At 38.7% G+C, this 25,438-nt stretch overlaps 1 protein-coding gene across 1 annotated transcript in view; it reads right to left on the bottom strand.

Annotated features, from left to right (window-relative positions):
- CD109 (CD109 molecule) overlaps positions 1-25,438 on the bottom strand; it is a 135,665-nt gene that overhangs the window by 60,269 nt on the left and 49,958 nt on the right. The window contains exons 6-14 of the mRNA XM_046006356.1: positions 15,650-15,689; positions 12,883-12,967; positions 8,182-8,278; positions 7,787-7,928; positions 6,907-7,016; positions 4,430-4,654; positions 3,453-3,554; positions 3,302-3,364; positions 2,311-2,487 (exon numbers count right to left, since the gene is read on the bottom strand). Coding sequence (XP_045862312.1) covers positions 2,311-2,487; positions 3,302-3,364; positions 3,453-3,554; positions 4,430-4,654; positions 6,907-7,016; positions 7,787-7,928; positions 8,182-8,278; positions 12,883-12,967; positions 15,650-15,689 — 1,041 coding nt within the window. The remainder of the gene's footprint in view (positions 1-2,310; positions 2,488-3,301; positions 3,365-3,452; positions 3,555-4,429; positions 4,655-6,906; positions 7,017-7,786; positions 7,929-8,181; positions 8,279-12,882; positions 12,968-15,649; positions 15,690-25,438) is intronic.

Below are 25,438 nucleotides of genomic sequence, written 5' to 3'. Positions count from 1 at the left end.
ATGAAACACCAGACGGGATTCTTCCTGAACAAAAGCCCCCAATACTCCCTTTTCTTCAGGCATTTACTTTAGAAAACTTGAAATTGTAAATTGTTTCTCTGCCCCTTTGAAATGTAAGTCTTCTCCCAGGCTCTTGACAGTTTTACAACCCAGGACTGTCTCTTTCAAAGACCTGGGAACCTATCCTTTTGAAATGTAATCACCAAAAAGAGTCCCAATGGATTTTCCTGTCTCTTTGGAGGACAGGAGCCTAACTTATCCTTTGCCAGTTAGCAAACCCAGATGGCCTACCCACATTGACCAATCTCCCCTCAATGTCCTCCAGTACTTTCCCACAAGCCCATCCTTTGCTTAAAACTCTCCGGCCTTTCGTTTCAATGAAGCTGAGCTCAATTTCTCTCCCCCACTGCAATAGTCTTAAATAAACACTTGCGCCTTCCACATCCCATTTATTTATTCCACAATCATTATTGAACCTCAAAAAGACTCACTAATTTTCTCTTGCTTAAATATATCCTCTTCAAATTTGTAGTTCCTTTGTGAGTAATGTAATAAAAATTATATAAAAAGTAAAGAAAGAGCGGTGCCTGGCTGGCTCAGTCAGTAGAACACATGACTCTTGATCTCGGGGTTGTAAGTTCAAGCCCCACATTGGGTGTAGAGATTACTTTAAAAAAAAAATGTAGAGATGCTTTGGTGGCTCAATCGGTTAAGTGTCTGCCTTCAGCTCAGATCCTGGGGTTCCAGGATCGAGCCCCACATCGGGCTTCCTGCTAGCGGGAACCCTGCTTCTCCCTCTGCCTGCTGTTCCCCACTGCTTGTGCTCACGCTCTCTCTCTCTCTCTCTCACTCTGACAAATAAATAAAATATTTTTTTAATGTAGAGAAAGATGTATCTTCACAAATATAGCTAAAACTATACTTCTTATCTTTCATAGCTAAGAAACTTCTTGGAATTGTGCTATTTATACACTCTACTTCCTCAAAGCCAATGACCTCTTACACTGTAACTTTTTTAATACTTGCCCTCACTCTCAAAGACGTACATCTCCTTATAAGCCTGACTCCTGCTTTAAAACTCATCTTTGTCAGGGAATTAATGGAATCAGTAAAAGTCAAAATCTGTGCTTTAAAAACAACAGAATATAGCACTGTCTTTGAAAAAACTCTTCATAAAATGAAAAATCGATGTTTGTATTCTATCTTGACAATCAAAGTTAGTTAACTAACCATCACTGACAAAAATGCATGGATGACTTCGCAGCCTCTCATAATTTTAACAAATTAAGCAAACAGAAATGCTATCAAAGGAATGGTACTCTGCAAATCAACATTTCTAAACAATGGTTATTTTATTTAAAATGAACTGGGAAAGGGACGCCTGGGTGGCTCAGTTGGTTAAGCTCAGGTCATGATCCTGGCTTTCTGGGATCAAATCCCACATCGGGCTCCTTGCTCGGCAAGGAACCTGCTTCTCCCTCTGCTTCCATCTGCCAGTGCTTGCTCTCTCTCACTCTCTCTCTCTCTCTCTCTGACAAATAAATAAATAAAACCTTTAAAAAAAAGAAATGAACTGGGAAGGCAGCAACTTTGGGTGAGAACAATGGCTCATTTTAGTACACGTGACATGACTCAATTCCACATCAGACTCTTGCAACCAGGTTACTTTTCAAAGTTGGGGCTCAAAGGGGGGTTTCCTACACAAGCTATACATCTTAAGCTATAAAAATCCCTTTTGGAGAACAAACTCCACACCGATCTCCACATGCAAGGTAGCCAGGCTTACTGTAAATCTGTCCTGGGTGAGTTTCCAGGCCAATGAAATGGATAAACCAAATCCGGCCTCCACTTCCACATATCACTGCTAACGGCCTCCCACCCTCCCCCCCCCCCTTTTCACTCTCACGCCAATATCAGCACCACACAAATTCTATAATCGCCGCTGGAATTCCATGCCACAGCAATATGGACTCCACCATCAGAGAAATCCTGAAACAACCTCATGGAATTCAGTCAAAGTCTTAAAGCCAAGAATCATAACTTAAAATAAGACCCACACTGCCCAATAATTCCACATGTGAAAATACACATGTAACAATATGGAAAGGTTCAACCATAGTTCTGGAAAGGAATATCAAGAATATTCATTTTGTTTATCAATTGAATAACTGATTCAGTTTTGAATCAAATTTTTTTAGTGATGCTTTTCTTTTTTTTTTTAGTGATACTTTTCTAAAGAAATAGTAGCATTTCTCAGACTTCACTAATACGACGTTTTCTTCTAACATCATTCATTACCTTTAATCTTACCTTATTTTTAAAAACAAGCTGAACAGGGATTTTTAGAACATCATTTATAATTTCCCCATCATCCTCAATATAATACACAATAATGCAGGCTTTTGGAGCCCAAGAATTTTCTGGCGTTAAAGAGAAGGTTGTCGAATTTTGCTTGCCTACAGCCACCAACTGTCCCCTGGATATGACCTGAAAAGAAGAGTAGAACAGTCTCACTTTACGCCAAAGCCGGTAAGAATCTCAACTGCAGCTATAATCATCATAATTTTAACCATACACACAAATCGTTGACTTAAGCCAACTTCAAAGCCTTTATGAATGCAAAGAAACTTCCCTAACCAACACAGAGGATAAGCTAGGAGACAGAAAAGGATAAAAGAAATACTGATTGAGGGGCGCCTGGGTGGCTCAGTGGGTTAAGCCGCTGCCTTCGGCTCAGGTCATGATCTCAGGGTCCTGGGATCGAGTCCCGCATCGGGCTCTCCGCTTGGCGGGGAGCCTGCTTCCCTCTCTCTCTCTCTCTCTGCCCGCCTCTCTGTCTACTTGTGATCTCTCTCTGTCAAATAAATAAATAAAATCTTTAAAAAAAAAAAAAAAAAAAAAAAAAAAAAAAAAAGAAATACTGATTGAGACAACAGTAGCTTCACAGATAAGAATCTGTTTTTGAGTGGGAGACCAGGATGAGCAAAATTCAAGGCTATGGGTAGAAAATTTTATTTATTTATTTTGTTTTCTCATACTTTATAATTTTCTACAATAAACTCAGATGGATTATCTCAAACAAATTAAATTTTAAACATAATGCAAGATTTAATTATCCATCTTAAGTTGGAAATGCAAATACAGGTGAAGGAATAAAAAAGAAATTTTGACTGTAATATGAAAAGGGCAGGCTAAAGGATATAAGACTGAATTTTAAAAATCAATGAGTTTAGACATAAGGTAGATATCATTTGTGGTGATCCTATAAGAGATAATAAATTCAGATTCTATAAGAGATTACCATGTAGCTTAACTCCTTCAATTGCTTATTGCCACTAACCACCAACTCAAAAGGTGATCCCACCTAGAAAAAAAAAATCTTAATTAATAAGCACATATGAATGGTAAAAGAGAACAATTATATTGTAATTATAAGTGACTGTAGGCATTACCTTTACATTTTCATCTCTTGTCTTTAGCTGGATGTATGTTTTACTGGGAGACTTAAACATACCATGAACTGCCATGCTACTCACACTATTAAGAAAAGAAGCCTATAATAGAAGAAAAGGGAGCTATAAATTTTCATCTTCAGTAACACCCTGAGAAAGGATACTATCTGTTGAACAATTCCTGAAAGGCAAATTCACTTTTACTTTTTTTTCTTGCAGAAAGAAAAAGTATGTTCTCCAGACATTGGATCTTCACTTTGTAGTTTATAAAGAAAGTGACAGCTTTAAAACACAGAAGGGGGTCTTCTAATCTAATCTAAGAGGAAAAAGCATAGTCCTAACTTATTTCAGAAATGAAAGTACATTATCTAGAAATACAATGAGAAGAGAGAACAAAATGAGAAAGGACCCCTTTCCTTCTCTCCACAACACAGAGTTCATTTACAAGCAAAAGCAATACATTGTATTGTATCAATACAATGAGTATTGGTAGATACTCATGTATCTACCAATAGTCAGAGTAAAACTCAAAGGACCAAACCTGTGGCAGGGCTGAGCAATGAAAAGAAAGATAGCAGGAATGGTTGGGGTGTCCCAAATGAGACCCTCTGAGAAGAGTTCAGCAAAGGAGCTATAGGTTTAAAAAAATGTTCTCCTCTTCATTTCAGCTCCTGCCAAAATACACTTTCAAATGATTGAAAACCAACCTAGGCTGGGAATCTGAGGAGTTTCATCATATCTCCAGAGCGCTATATTTTACTGTGCTCTTTAAAATGAATTTACAAGGAAGTACTTGGTCCATCCCACAAGCCACTCTTACTAAACTGTTTATAACATTTTCCTCCATTTTTAAAAATAGAAACATGTGTCTACTTCTTATTTCCTGTGCACTTTGACCTCTAACGGTTTGAGTACCTACCATTAGGTTACAATTTTAATGATCTTATAGTAACATAACGATGAAAAACAAATGGTACCTTCAACTGTAGCTCATTGGAATCATCCAAGATTGGGAATTCAATCTTAAAGATTCCATTTTGGGGGAGGGTATAATTTATGATCTGGACAGCTCCTGTTTCCTGATTTCTCCTATTCCATCTGTTGGAGTACTCAGAAGAATTTTTCTGTGTCACTGTTATAACTACATTATTTCTTCTTTCTTCAAAAGTCAGTTGATTGCCATCAGTACGGGTTACCTTCACCTAATTGTCAAAACACAACATTTTAAAAACAGGTAACAAGAAAAGCAAAGCTTTCAAGTTCAAATGAATCCAATCCCCATCCGTGGTATTCCAATGAAAATGAATTCTCAAAAACTGTTGGCAGTACCCTAACTTCCAGATGAAGTAGTCTCTCTCTAGGCTTCCAACACCACTGACATTCTCTTCTTGTTGGTATGGCTTCTCTTGCCTTCCATGGCTCCACAACAACCTTCTTTATTTCAGAGCCCTCTTTCTCCATCCTCACATGTCCTTTTGGGTTCCATGTCCCTCTTCCTAAATGTGGAAACTTGTCAAGGCTAAATTATCAGTTACCTGCGCTTCTCTTTTTCTCAAAGTTCTCAGCACTCCTACTGGTTTCTTCACCTTGCTCTGGAGTTCATTCTCAACACTTCCAATTTCCACTTGCAGACAACTTCTACTTAAGTATCCCTGTCAACTCAAATTCAGGGCACCTATCACTGAGCAACCAGCCTGCCTCTCTTATTTTTGCTAACACCACAATTTTGCCAGACTTTACATCTCTCAGTTACCCCTCCCTCTTCCCACCTCCCAAATCAAATATACGCCAAGTCTTGTCCTTCTGTCTTGCATCCTCTCCATTAGCACATCCCCCCTCAAGCTTCCTCGCCACCTCCCGCCTGAGCTGCACCCATCCATCTCCCTGGAATACAGGTTTTGCCATACCCTTCCCACATTCGTAAGGCTCCTAGGCTCTTCAATGCCTAGAGCATAAAGTTCAAAAACACGCATGTGCCATTTGGGATTCTTGCCAACTTCCCACACTTTGCCTCCTGTTTTCTGTCTCACCACCCCCAGACACAACTCCCTGCTACAATTGTACCCATTGAACTTGGCAAAGAGGGGTCTTTACTTGTCTCAGCTCATCTTGCTCCCCACCTTTCACCCCCCCACCAAACATTTACTAATATTGGGTGCCTAAGTGGCTCAGCTGGTTCGTGTCCGACTCTTGGTTTTGGCTCAGGTCATGATCTCTGGGTCATGGGATCAAACCCCACGTCAGGCTCAAACTCAGCGTGGAGTCGGCTTGAGGTTCTTTACCTCCCTCCCTCCCCCTCTGCTCCTCCACCAGCTCACACTTGCACTCTCTCGCTCTCTCTCTCTAAAATAAATAAATGAATAAAATCTTTGAAAAAATAAAATAATACCCTACTGATCTTGTAGCAAATAGCTTAAATCTTCCCCTTCCATAAAGCATCCTTTAATGACCCTCCTCCCTATCCCAAGCCAGCTCTTCCTCCCAGACTCTTAGTGTCTCACTCTACTCATTTGGAAGTTACCATTTGCAGCCTCAAGGGTTTTCTTCTTTACTTTTTCAAACTAAATTATGTGATTATTGAAATCAGAAACTATCTAAAACTTTCCTTGACCCATTCAACAACAAGTCATACCTTCCTTCTTTAAACCAGAGGTTAGCAACTATGGCAGGCAGGAAGGCTGAATCCAGGCTTTTTATAAATAAAGTTTTACTGGAACACAGCCACCCTGACTTTGTTACAAAGTAGCTAAGGCTGCTTTCATGCTATAATGGCAGAGTTGGGTAGCTGTCACAGGGACCATATGTATCACAAAGCTAAAATTTACTATCCAGTCCTTTGCAGAAAAAGTTTGCCAACCCCTGCTTTAAATCACTAGAGAAATGTATGCATGACATTGACATTATCCTGCCTTAAATCATACTTGTGTGTATACTTTCTTGTCACCATCACAAAAACTGTGAATCCAGGGTAGGGACTGGATTCTTCTTAGCTCTGTAAGCCCCACCCAGCACCCTGTTTTGCACACTGTCAAAATTCACTCAATAAGAGTTAAATTAAAAAAAAGAGTAATTGTTGATAATTTTTAATGCAACATCTTTGCTAGAACTAAAATTAGTCATTATGAAAATCAAACTGAAATTGAAATTTTTTGACTGACACTGAATTCTTTCAAGTAATTTATAAAAGCTTCAATGTAGCAATCCAAACCTAACTTAAATTCCTTATCAAATAAATTTTGAGGAAAATACGTTTGTCGGAGACTACTTTTTTAAGTAAACTTAGACAAAGGTCATTTGGGAACAATTCTACATACCTCATATATCTAAGGGGCAAAAGTAATCTATCTACTTTGAGTTTAATGTTTTTTTGAAAAGCACCAAAAATATTATCTGCCATTCTGCTTCATTAAACTGAACTTGCTGCTTTAGATCATTAATAAGCATGCCAACTTACAGTGGCTGTGAAGTTGAGAGATGGCTTCAAGACGGTAGCATAATCAAAAAATTCAATGATGTAATCATGTTGCTTGAAAAATACATTAGAACTTGCATTTCTTGAGATACCTGTTTTGGAAATTGCACCATTTAGAAACCAAATGTTTTTGTTCACCAACAGCTTCCATTCATCCAATTTCTCTTGGATGATCTAAGCTACATCCCCAAGAAATTAATGGGGCACAGAAGCCTCATTCCCACATTGGCTTGGTCATAAAGAGAACCATACGGTTCTATTACGGCTTCCATGGACCCCTTCTAAGCACTGTTACTGCTATGCCCATCCGCAACATGGACACTGAAGATTAAGGCCACAGACTGAATCATTTTTTGCTCCTTCGAGGTCTCATGAAAGCTGTGGATAGCAACAGAAAGATCCAAGCAATTAACCTTTATTTTATTATTGAAAAAGAACTGTCCATGAGCAGACAAGAGCTCAAAAGATGTTAAATGATTAAAAACACGCACACACATACACGCAAAACAGAAGGTGATTAGTCGGCTGAAATAACAGGTCTTTCCATGTAGTTCCCAGGTTGAAAAGAAAGCAGAAATGGAGAAAATTACAAATACCTATTACATGTGGTTGAAGCACAGACTGTGGTAGAAAATAGGTATTCCCCCCCAAAATTTAAAATGAAAATGAAAAGAAAGAAAGGAAAGAAGTTTCCCCTTCATAACGAAAACATTCTGCAAGTGACACTAACTAACAGACATGACAATTTCAGAATTAAGTAGATCTTTAGAAAGGCTCCCAAATGAATGTGCTAGTTGTAACAAGAAAGGAGAGAGAGCAGGACCACAGAAGCAGCTTTACCTTCACTTCAACGTCTACAAACCTGTAAGTGATTCTGTCACTGTGGCTAAAATTTCTACCGGCCCAGGGGAAGACAGATACATGTGTTCAGAAAGCCCTTCTGAAAAATCCATTACTTTTTTCATCTCTTCATCATTAAAAGAGAAGTTTGCAGATCCATTTATCTGTTTTGTTTAAAATAATTCAATTTTATTCTTCACTTTAGCAATTCAAATTTTAGAAATAAAATTCACACTGAGTCACAAAAATATGATGGCTCTGGAGTATAAACGGGTAGATTCTCATCTATCCGACTCTTAAAAACTCTCGATTTTCTTACACTCAATCTTTGTTAATTCCATATGAAATCTTATTTCTAGTAAAAGTATACGTATAGTGTTTCCCCATTTGAGGTCAGAAGATCTCTGTAAAAGTTACCTTAAAATTTTTTGTAATATTTTTCTTCATGCCCCAAAAGGATAAAGGTAAAAATGTAAGTGTTACATCTCCTTTCACGGGCTTCCCATACGTATACCTGAAAAATAATAATTTTTTTACATTTTCAACTTGATAGTATCAAAATAGCACATGAAAATATGACTTTCCAAAAAAGAAAATATTACTTTCAATAGCATCACTGGCAATCCAACTTCAAAGAATTATATTTTTAAAAATACTCTCACTGCAAATTTTTAAAACTAATCACAACTAGGAATATCCTTAATCAATGGTGATCCTTGAAATTAAGTCTCTGAAATGAGAAGATTTTAATGACAATGCTTCAAAAACAGTTCATAGCACATACTTACCTCTACCCATTTTAGACACTGCAGAGAAAAATCTGATCATAATTGCAAGTGCAGTTTCCTGTCCAAAGATTTTTTTTTTTAAGTCACAAAAACGTTTTATTCCTAGAAATCTAGACTGGCCCATTAACTGCATGCCCAGGACACTTTGCAGCTTTTGAACATTTTTAAATCGTAGTTGAAACTGCGCTCGCCAAGGCCCACTGTTGCATGTTCCAATATTACCCAGAAGGGTTTATTAGACCAAACACACTGTGGCACCAAATGTGCTCATGGTTATCAAAACTTGGCTTTGTGCAGAAAAATGTAAAAGAAGAGTAATTTTTACCCATAGTACCAAAATTATTTTCTGGAGTCAAATCTCATCTCTGCTGCTTTACATTCTATGTATTAATTTTAATCCTCTCTTATGATGGGAAACTCTCTTCATGTGAAAAAGAGAGGCAATCTTTGGTAAGCCGTTTTACTGCCAGAAAGCCTTTTTTAAATGTGTTTCCTGGGTTCCTTCCATTTCTATTGTGTAATAAATGCTCAGCCAAATGTGGAAGTCAATTTTGCTCCGCACTCTATAAATCTAACAGTAAACTCCTGTTTCCTGAATCCATTAGCTGAACACAGAAATGGATCCTCATCTGGATCAACTCAACTCAAAAGCCAACAGTGAAATGCAGTACATTCCAAAGTGAGGAGAATAAAACAAATGCATTTTCAAATGTACCACCTTCCAAATGAAAACAGTAAAGTTAGTGGCAACCCTGCTCAACAACTTTGGCACGAAGTTCATTCGTTCAAAAGAGAATCCTCAAAACTTAACAGTTCTTGTATCTTGTTAAAGCTTAAATAAATGCATAAGGTTACCAAAACATTATATATTTTATTTATTTATTTGACAGACAGAGATCACAAGTAGGCAGAAAGGCAGGCAGAGAGAGAGAGAGGAAGCAGGCTCCCTGACGAGCAGAGAGCCCGATGCGGGGCTCGATCCCAGGACCCTGGGATAGAGCCCGATGCGGGGCTCGATCCCAGGACCCTGGGATAGAGCCCGATGCGGGGCTCGATCCCAGGACCCTGGGATAGAGCCCGATGCGGGGCTCGATCCCAGGACCCTGGGATCATGACCTGAGCTGAAGGCAGAGGCTTTAACCCACTGAGCCACCCAGGCGTCCCCAAAACGTTATATTTTAAAAGAGTTCTATCACATGATAATACCGAGGGCTTGAAAATCCAGACATCATTTAATGTATTCTCGGACACAAATATTTTTTATTTTTCTTTAAATGTGAAGCAGATTTAGCCTTCTTTGCCTCAAGCTGATTTTAATAATTATGAAACAAGGATACTGACAATTATTGTCCTAAATAAGTCTGGAAGCATTTGGAATAAACTAATGATTCAGAAAATAACAGTTTGACAACGTTTTAAAAAGAAAATCAGGGTGCCTGGGTGGCTCAGTGGGTTAAGCCTCTGCCTTCGGCTCAGGTCATGATCTCAGGGTCCTGGGATCAAGTCCCACATCGGGCTCTCTGCTCGGCGGAGAGCCTGCTTCCCTTCCTCTCTCTCTGCCTGCCTCTCTTGTGATTTCTCTCTGTCAAATAAATAAATAAAATCTTTAAAAAAAAAAAAAAAGAAAATCAAGCATATTCTAGGGTAGTACCATTAACAAAACAAGGATTTTTTTTTAAATAGCCATAGCACAAAAGGTTTACAAAATGATACCTAAAAAATTGAACCAGCCAGTATAGTTCATGTTTCTCCCTCCTTTTTCCTATGTAATTTCGAAGACATATGTCTCAATTCATCAAATAATAAATACACTTAAATAAACCTTAGCCTAATAAATATTTTTTTTAATTTATTGTCTGCAGAATATATAGAAATAACTAGATGTGTGCTATGTTATTTTCTTTACAATCCTCTAGAATCCTCTGTGGTCAGTGGGGAAAGAGTCTACTATTTATTTTAATGAGGTGGGAATAGTGAGCAGATGTTCACATCAAAGCCAGTAGATAAATGCAGATTTTTATTCATCTCAGTTAAAGATTTCTAAGCCAGGGGTCCCTGGGTGGCTCAGTGGGTTAAGCCTCTGCCTTTGGTTTGTGTCATGATCTCAGGGTCCTGGGATCGAGCCTCACATCAGGCTCTCTGCTCAGTGGGGAGCCTACTTCCCCCTCTCTCTGCCTGCCCCTGTCTACTTGTGATCTCTCTCTGTCGAATAAATAAATAAAAATCTTTTAAAAATTAAAAATTAAAATTAAAAGATTTCTAAACCAAAAGAGACTGTTAACCTTCTTCTCTGGGGAACTTCCCAGCAATGCTCCTCACCTTAACCATGCCTTGATGGACAGATGGCTTCGACCAAAAGAAAAGCCCCAACTGTTTATTAACCACTCATAGGATCATCATCCCCATCAACACATCTCCATTTTTTGCAGGACACAGTATTTATAGAAAAGGCTACACCAATTTTTATAGACAGATAAAATACTCTGCTGGTCAAAAGATTTCCTTAGTCTGTTGCAAAGATGTAAAGTATATATATCCTCAGTGTGAATGTAAGCTGGCCCCCACAATCACGTAAGCCTGTTCCTCGCAACAACCTCTTAATATGTGTCTTCTACTGGCTCTACTTCTCCTGTGGAACCTTGACGGACACGCGTCCTAAGGAACAGGATGCGAGTAGGATGTGGTGAATGCTAAAGAAATACCAGGGGCCATCACAATGGCCATGTTGTTCTCAGACAGTGGTATTTCAAAGAGGCTCAACAAATGAGAACCCAGATGAAGCCAGAAGAGTTCTTTTTTCTTTTTTTAATCTAATTGGCTTAACTAAGCAATTCATGAATCGGCAGCATCCCTTCTAGCACCTAAAGAGATGCTCCTATAAGAATTCTTACTGGGCTAGCAGGGAGGAGGGTATCAGGGGATCCACACCCCCTCCAAAATTGCATATAAAACTTTCTGAAGAGTTACCAGAGCTCAAGAATCACTGTTCTAACTGATTGTACTGAATTCCCTGGCACAGCCTGAAAACCAAAAACCAGAAGCAAAGAAGGTTTCTACATTCAACCTAATCCACGAAGACGCTGATGGTTTGTGTGGATTTGCACTCACTGTTTTAAAAACTCTAGTCAAAGAACTCAAAATAAAACTCAGAATCCTACACTGAAAAAAATTAAATTAAATTAAGGTGTTAAAAATAAATAAAATAAAATATAAAATAAAAAAAAATACATGGTACGAAAAAAAAACTCAGAATCCTTAGCCTTCAGCTAAGATCAAGGACAGGATAATAAATTTGTAAAATGCAGGCAATTACGTGTTTTCTAAACCATAAATCCATCCACAGTACCCAAATTCATATTAGAAGCCGCCTCTTAGCTGAACACAGGCAGAACACTGAGGTGGTTTATAAACTGTAGACACATTTTTGCCTTTGTATCACAGGGTTTTCACATGGGTTGGTTTTTGTGTTTTGTTTTGTTTTTGTTTTTGTTTTTCCAAATAAAATCTGAAGCAGGAGTCCTCAGAATGTGGGTTGCTTCTACCAGGAGACTCACCGCGCGTCACTTGCCACTGCCACAAACCCTCACCAAGAGAGGAATATGGCGATGAGAAAGCAGTGAGAGGGAGTCCAATATTTATTAGCCATTACAAATAAATTCTGAAACTAAATAAATTTCAGGAACCAAAGCACAGCTAGTCACACATCAAAAATGAGAGCTACATAAGATCGGTTCTGGAATAACTCTGGCAGGTTGGGACTCTCGGGCTGCTTTTGCTGCCCCAAAATGAAACCCTCTGCTGTTCGAGCCAGTGGATCAAAATCATGAGAACCATGATACACCTATATACGGGTGGGCTGGAATCTCTCCGCGTAGGTCCACTGAAACAATGAGGAGAGGGAACTCCTTACTCGTCTGCGAATGGCATTAAGACAACCAAATTCCTGCCTCAAGATTCAACCTCCATTATTGACAGAAAAAAATTAATCTCGAAGAAGACCTAAGTAGCCTCGATCCATATGAGCTGAATGAGGGATAAAGACACAATTTTTTTTTATCTGGAACAATCTATAATGTAAATCCCCTGACTAGTCTCAGAAAGATCCTCATCTGTGGGAAATACTTCAGGACTGGATCAGGTGGAAGGAGGCAGGTGGATACAAAGAACTGTACAGACAAGTTCCGTGCTTAATTAGTTATTACAGATATTTGTTTCCTGCTCATTGGGGTATTTTAATAAACAGAACATGGTGCTAATATTCTGGAGTATATAATGAGCTCTTGGTCAGTTTTATAACAGTATATAGCCATTTTAAAAAAATGATACTTACTTTGCTGTGACAGTACCATTTAAGCTCCTAGAATTCAAAGAACAATATAATGGTGTCTGCAAAGTAACTTCAAATTTGGGCAGTACTGAAAAAGAGAAGCAAGTGTAAATATCTCAAAGAATCTATTTTACTATCATTTTTAACTTAACAAAATAAAGACTAAATTGTTCCAAAGAAGTCAACAATTGGTACTATTTGAACTTAGATTCCTTAGACTCTAAAGACACATTAACACACAGATAGATGAAAAGCACTTCATTTCAGCCAAAATGAGAAACCCTTATGAGGCTGATGACTAGACAATGACAGTGGGGCCAGTTGCTCTGGACACTTGTGTCACTGGAAGTTTCTCAACAGTAGAACCTGTATTGTATCCAGAATCCTAGATGCTAAGGTGTCTGGATGGTGGGAGACCAGGCATCTCCCATTAGTGTTCCCTTACTGCTTGTTAAAATAGTCCCACACCAGGTGTTAAATAGTTGGGTCTAGAGCAGCCCTTTCCCTAGGACCATTCTCCAGTGTGGTTACTAAAAGCACATCCTAGGGCCCTAAGACTCTCCCTCTGCATGGTACCATGTATGCAATCATTCAGAATCCTTATTCTTTGAGACAATCAAAGATGAATCTGGGGACAGTCAAATGTCATCGAATGCTATGAAGGGAAAATTGTGTAGTAGGATTTCTGAGTTAATCACTAAGATATGACTACAAAGTAATGATGCTTTTCTTGCATGACAGTGATTTCTGAGGGCAATCTCAAAGTAAAAAATCCCTACTTTGGTCAGCTTTGTATAATTAGGATGTGAAATATTTTATAAATATGAACACTATTTTATATAAAGCATACCACTAGAGTAAAAAAATATTGTATCCTTTCAGTCTACAGAAATTTTTTTCTCAAACTTCACTAGCTCAATAAATAGATCAGTCTCATTACAAACCACCTCACCATTCAATTAACACAAGAGACATGTCAAGAAGGCCAATGGGTCAACAGTATAGATCAGACCTCTAGCTTCAGACCAGGCCAAAGGCCATTAGTATGTCAAGATAATCCTAGACAAATCTAGGACTGGCGGGCCAAGAAAGCCATATGATCCACTCAGAGGTAGAATTTTCTTAGAACAAAGAATTCAAATGTCCATTCCACAAACATCATAGGTTGGCAATCAGTTCCCCACTTCCACCATATCCAATTCAACAACATATAACCACCCAGCACCACCTCTATGTGAAATGAAAATAGCCTAGATAAACCTTGGCCACCTCCAATTTCTTCTTCTAGATCAGGGTGATCCAAAAGAAATAAAATGTGAGCCACATGTATAATTTTAAATTTCTAGTAGCCACATTTAAAAAGTAAAAGGAAACATGTGAAATGAATTTTTGTAATATTTTATTTGATGCCATATACCTAAAATATTACCATTTCAACATGTGCTCAATACAAAAAATTACTACTAATGAGCTATTTTCCTTTCTTTTTTTTTTTAACTAAGTTTTCAAAATCTGATCATTAAACAACTTAGAGCACGTTTCCACTTGGACTAATCATACTTCAAGCACTCAACCACCACATGTGGTAATTGACCCCCAATTTAACAACATGGTTCCAGATCAGGGGTCAGTAAATGACAACCAGCATGAGCTAAGAAGAGTTCATAAATTTTTAATTCATTGGGGGGGAAATCAAAAGAATATTTTATGACATGTAAAAATTATAGGAAACTTTCATTTCCATGTCTCTAAATAAAATTTCATTGTCACAGCCACATTCACTTACATATTGTCGATGGCTACTTCCTACGACCATAGCAACATTGAGTAGTTATGACAAAGACATAAGGACCACAGAGCCTAAAATTTGCTGATCCCTGTTCTCGTGAATTATGAGACTTAGGAGTGACCAGTGCTGTATGAGATAATGTGGACTCTGAGCCACTAAGGTATGAACAAACCACTTTCCAGAATTTCTATTGTCTGAATGAGACACAGTGTCAAAAAGTGACACAAATCAAAATAAAAAGCTCATGTGTAACCTCAAAACAGCCATCCAAATTATAACTAATAGTCAGATCCTATACTAACAGATGAGATCCTAGTCTTATCTTTCCTTCCTCTCCATCCACCAACAAACTAGTTGGGCCATGCATGTCTAACTGTTATATAAATGTGACACCTGCAAGAAAAGGATTTGCCCAAGTCAAACAGACCGTCTTTACCAAAGCCAACCAAATGAAAAATAGGGGAAATAACTGTTATGTCAAAAAAATTTATGGGGCACCTGGGTGGCTCAGTGGGTTAATGCCTCTGCCTTCGGCTCAGGTCATGATCCCAGGGTCCTGGGATCGAGCCCCACATCGGGCTCTCTGCTCAGCTGGGAGCCTGCTTCCCCTTCTCTCTCTGCCTGCCTCTCTGACTACTCGTGATCTCTACCTGTCAAATAAATAAATAAAATCTTAAAAAAAAAATTTACAAAATCTAAAATATGTTGAGATCACAATGAAGTAGAAAAACAAAAAAAGTATGCATAAGAGAGACCACATAATGGGGCTCAAGGTGATCTGTTCTGAATATTTTTCTTTATAATGACCTTTTATATCTTTTACAAAGGAAAAAATATGTTTAGGTAGGCCTGTAAGAAACACCAGGAATTTACCCTCACTAGCATTTGTACTTTAAATAACATATCTCTTGGAAATTTCTCTTATCTCTGTGGAAAGTAACAAATATTTTTTTCTTTCAGAATAAATTGAAGAACTCTTACCATATTCTGAAACCTGAAATGATTGATAATATGTCTGGTCCTATTGGGAGAAAGAAAGTAACAAATATTTTTTTCTTTCAGAATAAATTGAAGAACTCTTACCATATTCTGAAACCTGAAATGACTGATAATATGTCTGGTCCTATTGGGAGAAAAAGAAAGACAAGAAAACATATGAGTTCTTATTTAATTATTTTGCTTGCTTACTTACCTACATAGAAAGATTTAGGTAATTATTTTTAATTGCATTTATAATGCTTTAATGAGCAAAACAGTTAATTTTAACTTGTGGACGTTTACTCTTAGTCATCTGTGACATGAAGCCTATGGGATTTCATTAGTTTTTCTTGTCAATTCACTAACATATAAAGGTGACCTGTCTCTATATTTCGCTGCAGGTCATGTGAACAAACTATTTAATTTGACTTCCATCATTTGTGAAATGAAAACTAAATTAAATTAGATGATTTAGAAATTTATGAAGCAAGAATACCACGTGCCAAACTATGACTTCAAATTTGTTTTGAATATCACTCTCAAAAAAACCAATGGAGAAAATAAAGTTACACATATTTTAAGTATTTATACATAATCAAAAATACAAAATCATCTTGGACCAACATCTTCTACCTTCCATTTTCTTGTGCAAACCTTAAAACAATACAATATATTCTACCCTATTTTAAGAAATATTGTTAACTATTTCCTTTTCCAAGATCAATAAGAAAATAGGTGGCCTCTTGTTATATCATTTTTTCTAATTTCCCATATTTCTGTCCACCCTAAGTCCATAAGTAACATATTAACTAGAACGTCTTTGAAATCACGAAGTAGTTCCACTAATAAAATTTGTATTCTAAATCTGATTCCCTATGTTTATCAAAGCAACTACACAGATCCAGCTACAGAATTTTAGTTTTTTAAATCATCCTTTGTTAATCTAAATCAACTGAACAAGTTATTTTTAATCCTAAAAGAATAGAGTGCAATCAAAGTATGAAACAAATGTAACTGCTTCTATGCCAACAAAATAATTGTCTAAAACTTGATCTCGATGATGTCATTTAAAGTAGATCCCAAAGAAATTGTGTTGATCAAAGTCATAAGAATCTACATTTGTGGCTTCTATCTTAAATTGTTTTCATGTCCTATATAGGAATGTTACAAATTACTTATATTAGGTTCATTCATAAATTCTAATTTGTTTCCGGTTTCATGCACTGTGCTTTGGCTCCTACTCTCCCCTAAGCTTGACCTACACATTACGTCCATCCGTACTCATCTTCCAAGACTTAGCTCAAACATTACTGCTTCCCCGAATCCCCAATTTAAGAGCAATCTCAGCACGCTGAGCCTCCATGCTCTTTAGTTCTTCATCCTGTCCCTTCGCACCCTGTAAAAAGCGTATCATAAATAGTTAGGGATGTAGTTTATCTTGCTTCAAGTTCTTTGAGGGCCAGGTCCTTGCTTGACTTTTTACCCCTTATAGTTTATCCCTTGAACTGCCAGCCTAAGAGTTTCTAATACCAAAAAGGAGCTCAATCAATATGTGTTAGGTAAATAGTAGTAGATTGACAAATGTAGGAAATCAACTAATTTGTTTGGGCCTACTTTAAACAACAGCCTTGAAACCAAGTTTTAGGCAATTATTTAACAGATACGTAGTTATATGAATTACATTTGAAATGAATTCTCCTTTCGTGCTTCCTTCATTATTCATCATCCCTGATAACTCCTGATTTTCTATCTCTCTGTTCACTATCTCCTCTTTCATTCAGTCTATAAACAGTTTCAGCTCTTTTGTTCTCTTGGTACTCCTAAGTATCTTTCTGACTACTTCCTTGTTTCTTTAGAGGTCCTCTCTTTCTGCTCCCGAAACGTGGGCCCTACCGACCCTGAGCCTGAGGCTCTTCCCATTCTTCAGACCCTTGAGTGAGCTCATCAACTCTCCTGGTTTTAACAGCCATCTCTATACTCAAGACTCCTAAATCTTTATCTCTGACCCATACCTCAGCCCAGAGATGCAGACTCAAGTCCACTTTCTGTACATCTCCAACTGAATGTCCTACAGAATGTGTTGGACTTCTTTAATAGGATTTAGCCTTGCCCAGGGACCTTCTCTTATTTGCCTTTCCCCCTACTGAGTTAGATACCATTCCCTCCCATAATAACTCGTGTATAACTCAATTGTTGTACTTAACACAATATATAACAATTATCTGCTTCGTGTCCATCTCCTGGAACAGACTATGAAATCACTGGGGAACCAGCACCTAATGCAGCATGCCTTCAATGTTTGTTGAATGAATGTATGTATAAACGAATGAACAAATGGATTCTTGTCCACAGGCTGGTTCTTACAGGGCTCCTCGCTTGGCCTCAATTTTCATACAGCATCTCCTACCAGAAATTGAAATAACCTTCTCATGAGAAGAATCAGACAACCCTGAAGAGACAAGGCCATTTGGCAAATGGCCCACAGAGTAACCTTAATTCTCTGCCTTGTACTTGGAGGGAATATAAATGTCAAAGAGTAGAAGACGCCAACTGCATGCAACACTAATGGGCAGCCAAAGAAGTGCTTCTTTTCACTGTCAGTTTAAATTGTTTCAGTAAATCACGAAATCATTTTATAACTGAGAGCCGACAGGGTGCTTTGTCCTGGATGAGGTTTTCCCAGGGTATTTATAAGTGGTGAAATGCAAATCAAGAAATAAATTCTTTTACTTTCCAAGGGGTTTCAAAAGCAGAAATGAGTTTTGTAATTTCCAACATATTGTCCATTAGGCAATCGGTTCATACCAATTCCCACAATGAGTTTAGTGATTTTTATTAAATATGTTTACAAAACCTATCATCAGGACTGGTATAAGATATTAAAATACTTGAAACTAATAACAAATCAGAGAATTGGTAGCGATTTGTCATATATAACCATAAAAATACTGATACTGAGTACTTTCATAAGCCTAGAACAGGTATTTGTGAAGTTTTTCCATAAAGGGCCAGATAGTAAATATTTTAGGCTTTGCAAGCCCATATGGTTCCTGTTGCAACCACTCGACTCTGCTTTGAGAAAAGAGGTAAATGAGACTGAATGTGTTCCAATAAAACTTTATTTACAAAAACAGATGTAGCTATTGGGCTGGATTTGGCTATTAGGCCACAGCTTGCTTAACCCTGATCTAAAAAATAAAATGTATTTCCAAACTGTTCTATGTTAACTCTAGCTGAACTAAACTGACTAACCTTAGCTAGAGCAATGGAGAAGAAAGAAAATGGAAAAAAAATATATAGCGCTTTTGTAGGAAGCACAATTTCATTGGCTAAACAATCTTCTTTCAGTTCCACAGAAACAATCTGCCTCAACATGAGTTTTCACGTTTATTCTAGCTCATCAAATATGGTTTGGGCTCATTCACTCTGCCAGCAACAGGAGAGGAAGGCTGCCCTAAAAGAGTAAATACTTGAGCAGCGTAAGCGTGTCTTGCAGGCCAACCCCTTTCCAGGGGCAAGAATACATGACTCGTCAACATCCTCTCAACTCTGCTTGTCCCAAGTGGTCACTCTTCCATGGGGAAAGCGTTCCCTCACAAAGCCTGCTCTTACCACATACATACACCACTTATATACACTTATATACCCCTTCATTCATATGAGATGGAAGCCTGTCTCAATTAGACATTTTTTTTAAAGATTTTATTTATTTATTTGACAGAGAGAGATCACAAGTAGCAGAGAAGCAGGCAGAGAGAGAGAGAGCGAGGGAAGCCGGCTCCTTGCTGAGCAGGGACTCGATCCCAGGACCCTGAGATCATGATCTGAGCCGAAGGCAGAGGCTTAACCCACTGAGCCACCCAGGCGCCCCTCAACTAGACTTTCAAAACAAACTCTAAAGGAGAAACGGAGAAGACGAACCAGGAGGTACTCTCAGTAATCTCTGCAATTTCTTTATTGCCCTTATCCCTAAACCAATAGTTCATTGGGACAGTATGTGTTCAAAACATCGGTAAAATGAAAGAGAAGAGAGAAAATACACTACTTTTACTAGTTCCTAAAAAATATGCCATGACTGGATGCAGATTAAAGACATGTGAATTGCTAAAAACATCTATTCCAGTTACAGACTTTCTCTTCTCTAGCCACGAAGCCATGCAACTCTTGAGAGAATTCCTATTTTTAATAAACTTGAAGGAATATGACATGCAACATGACCTTTTAAAATATATATATGGTAAAGTGCAGGTCAGCAACTTTTAACTCTTGCTTCTGGAGTAAAAAGAAATGCCACAAACAGAACTAAAGGTGCTGAGTGGATTTTTGCTTGCACATTTATGTTCATTCATGATCGTTTCAATTTCCCAAAAGTCTGCTTCAGCACTGATCTCCAGTGTCTGGATTTAATTTGTATTTAAAGATTAAGAAAGACACTGAGCTTTTTAAAATCCACCTCTTCGATATCAGCCACAGCAACTTCTTTCAAGATAAGTCTCCAAAGGCCAAGGAAACAAAAGCAAAAATGAACTTTTGGGACTTCATCAAGATCAAAAGCTTCTGCAACAGCAAAGGAAACAGTCAACAAAACAAAGAGGCAACCCACGGAATGGGAGAAGATATTTGTAAATGACAGTACAGACAAAAGGTTGATATCCAGGATCTACAAAGAACTTCTCAAACTCAACACACACAAAACAGATAATCATATCAAAAAATGGGCAGAAGATATGAACAGACACTTCTCCAACGAAGACATACAAATGGCTATCAGACACATGAAAAAATGTTCATCATCACTAGCCATCAGGGAGATTCAAATTAAAACAACATTGAGATACCACCTAACACCAGTCAGAATGGCCAAAATTAGCAAGACAGGAAACAACGTGTGCTGGAGAGGATGTGGAGAAAGGGGAACCCTCTTACACTGTTGGTGGGAATGCAAGTTAGTGCAGCCACTTTGGAGAACAGTGTGGAGATTCCTCAAGAAATTAAAAATAGAGCTTCCCTATGACCCTGCAATTGCACTGCTGGGTATTTACCCCAAAGATACAGATGTAGTGAAAAGAAGGGCCATTTGCACCCCAATGTTTATTGCAGCAATGGCTACGGTCGCCAAACTGTGGAAAGAACCAAGATGCCCTTCAACGGATGAATGGATAAGGAAGATGTGGTCCATATACACAATGGAGTATTATGCCTCCATCAGAAAGGACGAATACCCAACTTTTGTAGCAACATGGACAGGACTGGAAGAAATTATGCTGAGCGAAATAAGTCAAGCAGAGAGAGTCAAGTATCATATGGTCTCACTTATTTGTGGAGCATAACAAATAACATGGAGGACATGGGGAGATGGAGAGGAGAGGGAGTTGAGGGAAACTGGAAGGGGAGATGAACCATGAGAGACTATGGACTCTGAAAAACAACCAGAGGGTTATGAAGGGGCGGCGGGAGGGGGTGGGGTGGGGTGGGAGGTTGAGGAACCAGGTGGTGGGTAATAGGGAGGGCACGTACTGCATGGAGCACTGGGTGTGATGCCAAAACAATGAACACTGTTATGCTGTAAATAAGCAAATAAAAATAAATTAATTAATTAAAAAAAAAATCCACACATAACAAATACGGAATTATTTCAGACTCTGTTTTGGCTCTGTCCCCCAAGACCGCAGATGCCAACTACATCCACATTCCCAAGCCAGGTGTTAACTAGCCCACAGGACTTACAAAGGAGGTTTCCAAATCTCATTTTGCAACTCCTAACCAAAAAGGTCAAGATGGAAATAAACTAGAAAGGAAATTTGGGAGAAAGCTTTTGATGTGCTTTCACACATCAGTGGCTGTAGGCAGGCACTTGACATGCCTGGACAATCTAAGAGCAAAATACTGGTATTGGCCAGCTGTACAGACAGCTAAGCCAAGACGCAGTGCTGCACTGGGAGTGGCCTGTGCCTACAGACTTGCAAGAGGCTAAGAAAGGATAAGCAAGTTCCCTCAGCTAGAAATGCAAAAAAAGAGAGAGTCAGCATGGGCTGTCTTCTATCCTGATCAAAAACACCCTCCAGATGGGGAGCACCTCTGGAGGGGGAAGCTGGAGGTATTCTACAGATGTCCAGGTGCTGAAAACAAAGTTAGGAGCTGCCAGAGGAGGAGACGGGTTCAAAACCATCAAAGACACTGAATGTGAAGCCTCCCAGCAATGGTAGGGGAGCTCCAAAGAGCCCACAGAAGAGTCTGATGAAGGAAAGTGTTAGTTTTTGATGCCTGCCAAGCCCTGAGAGCACTAATGCCAGATGACAACAGTACAACATTGAACCATATTTTTTTTCTATTTTTTTAATTTAAGTTCTAGTTAGTTAACATACAGTGTAATATTGGTCTCAGGAGTAGAATTTGGTGATTCACCACTTATATACAACACCCAGTGCTCATCACAAATGCCCTCCTTAATGTCCATCACCCGTTTAGCCCATCCCCCACCCACACCCTCCATCAACCCTCAGTTTGTTCTGTATCATTAAGACCCTCTCTTGGGGCGCCTGGGTGGCTCAGTGGATTAAGCCGCTGCCTTCGGCTCAGGTCATGATCTCAGGGTCCTGGGATCGAGCCCCGCATCGGGCTCTCTGCTCTGCAGGGAGACTGCTTCCTCCTCTCTCTCTGCCTGCCTCTCTGCCTACTTGTGATCTCTCTCTCTGTCAAATAAATAAATAAAATCTTTTAAAAAAAAAAAAAAAAAAGACCCTCTCACGGTTTGTTTCCCTTTCTCTCTTCCCCCCTCTTCCCATATGTTCATCTGTTTTTTTCCTTAAATTCATCTGGTATTTGTCTTTCTCTGACTCACTTATCTCACTTAGCATAATACCCTCTAGCTCTATCCACATTGTTGCAAATCGAAAGATTTCATTCTTTATGACAGCTGAGTAATACACACACACACACACACACACACACACACATATACATATATAGGTATATAAATAACCACATCTTCTGTATCCGCTGATCAGTAGATGGACATTTTGGGCTCTTTCCCCAGTTTACCTACTGTTAATAGTGCTGCTATAAACACTGGGGTGCATGTATCCTTTGAATCTGTATTTTTGTATCTTTTGAGTAAATACCTTGTAGTGCAATTGCTGGATCACAGGGTAATTCTATTTTTAACTTTTTGAGGAACCTCCATACTGTTTCCCAGAGTGCCTGCACCAGTTTGCATTCCCACCAACAATATGTGTTCCCCTTTATCTACATCCTCACCAATATCTGTTTTTTCCTATGTTGTTAATTTTAGCCATTCTCACTGTGTCAGGTGGCATCTTATCATGGCTTTGATTTGTATTTGCTGATGATGAGTGATTTTAAGCATCTTTTCATGCATCTGTTGGCCATCTGGGTGTCTTCTTTGGGAAAATGTCTATTCATGTCTTCTGCCCATTTCCTGACTGGGTTATTTGTATTTGTTTTTTGGGTTTTGAATTAGTAAGTTCTTTATAGATTTTGGATACTAACACTTTATCAGATATGTCATTTGCAAATATCTTTTCCCATTCTGTAGGTTGCCTTTTAATTTTACTGTTTCCTTCTCTGTGAAGCTTTTTATCTGATGAAGTCCCAACAGTTCATTTTTGCTTTTGTTTCCCTTGCCTCTGGCGGCGTGTCTAGTAAGAAGTTGCTGCGGCCAAGGTCAAAGAGGTTGCTGCCTATGCTCCTCCAGGATTTTGATGGTTTTCTGTCTCACATTTAGGTCTTTCATCTATTCTGAATTTATTGTTGTGTACGGTATAAGAAAATGGTCCAGTTTCATTTATCAGCATGTAGCTGTCCAGTTTTCCCAACACCATTTGTTGAAGAGACTGCCCCTTTTCCACTGGATATTCTTTCCTGCTTTGTCTCAAACTAGTTGACCATATAGTGTGGGTCCATTTCTGGGTTTTCTATACTGATCTGTTTGATCTATGTGTCTGTCTTTGTGCAAGCACCCACTGTCTTGATTACTACAGCTTTGTAATATAGCTCAAAGTCCAGAATCATGATACCTCTAGTTTTGTTTCTCTTTTTTAGGAATGCTTTGGTTATTTGGGGTCTTTTGTCGCTCCAGAGACATTTTAGGATTGTTTGTCCCAGCTCTATGAAAAATGCTCGTGCTCTTTTGATCAAGATTCCATTGATTATGTAGATTGCCTTGGTAGTATAGACATTTAAAAATATTTTTTCTTCCAACCCATGAGCCTGTCGTTGTATCCTCTTCAATTTCTTTCATAATTGACATTGGATCATATTAAACTGCTGGTTTGGTAGGACATATATTGGCAAGTTGATCAAAAATCAAGTAAGGATTTTTTTTAATTATTTTTATTAACATGTAAAGTATTACTTGTCCCAGGGGTACGGGTGTGTGAATCGTCAGGCTTACACCTTTCACAGCACTCACCATAGCACATACCCTCCCCAGTGTCCATAACCCCACCACCCTCTCCCTACCCTCCCACCCCCAGCAACCTTCAGTTTGTTTTATGAGATTAAGAGTCTCTTACAGTTTGTCTCCCTCCCGATCCCATCTTGCTTCATTTTTTTCCTTCCCTAACCCCCCAAACCCTCCCCCCTGCCTCTCAAATTCCTCATATCAGAGAGATCATATGATAATTGTCTTTCTCTGATTGACTTATTTCACTCAGCATAATACCCTCTAGTTCCATCCACATCATTGCAAATGGCAAGATTTCATTTCTTTTGATGGCTGCATAGTACTCCATTGTATACATACACCACATCTTCTTTATCCATTCATCTGTCGATGGACATCTAGGCCCTTTCCATAGTTTGGCTACTGTGGACATTGCTGCTATAAACATTTGGGGGCAGGTGCCCCTTCAGATCACAACATTTGCATCTTGTGGTAAATACCCAGTAGTGCAATTGCTGGGTCAAAGGATAGCTCTGTTTTCAACTTTCTGAGGAACCTCCATGCTGTTTTCCAGAGTGGCTGCACCAGCTTGCATTCCCACCAACAGTGTAGATATACCATATTGTCTTGATGATTACAGCTTTGTAACAGAGCTTGAAGTCTCAGGTAAGGATTTTTTAACCCCTTGCCTCTCTTCCCTCCACCCTGTTCAATCCTGGAGTTATCAAACACAGTGTAATGAGCCAGAGAGAGACAGCCAGACCAGAGAAGATCCAAACTGGGAGAAGACAGCACTTGACTTTATTGGACTGGACATATTAGTTATTGAACGTAGACTCTTCTTTGTGTGTAAATATAACCAAAAATGACAGAACCTTTATTATCCAAAAATAGCAAGGAAAATGGTGGGATTTGGCCTACATTTCAACCAAGTAATAGGGAAGTATTGTTCCCAAAGAACAAGACTAAATGGCAAAAGAATAATGCTGTGGTTTTCGTACTGCACCTTTCAGTTATACATGTTCAATGTCAGGGTCCCACACAAGTAACTGGGCATCCCAAACTGGCCAGCTGTTCGTGTTAAGAAAGGCTGGGGTTGCAGAGGGTATCAACAATTCTGACTCCTAGCTTCCCACTAGAACCATACGGTTAGATTTCTCGACTCTTCCACAAATGTCTACTTTATCATAATATGAACAAAATCACATGGTGTTTTTGTTGTTGTGCCCACACCATACTATATTAATTCTCTCCTTAGAAACAAAAGTTTTAAATGAGCTGTCTATACTCTTTATTGTCACCTGGACTCTGTCGTTTCCGTGTCACTGGTCTGGAAGGGTGCTCAGTAACTGATGGCTGCTTGCCTCTGCTAATTGCCCGTGGCCTCT

The sequence above is a fragment of the Meles meles genome, chromosome 5 (genome assembly GCF_922984935.1).
Source record: "Meles meles chromosome 5, mMelMel3.1 paternal haplotype, whole genome shotgun sequence".
Taxonomy (NCBI): domain Eukaryota; kingdom Metazoa; phylum Chordata; class Mammalia; order Carnivora; family Mustelidae; genus Meles; species Meles meles.
This window is presented reverse-complemented; position numbering and strand designations above follow the sequence as displayed.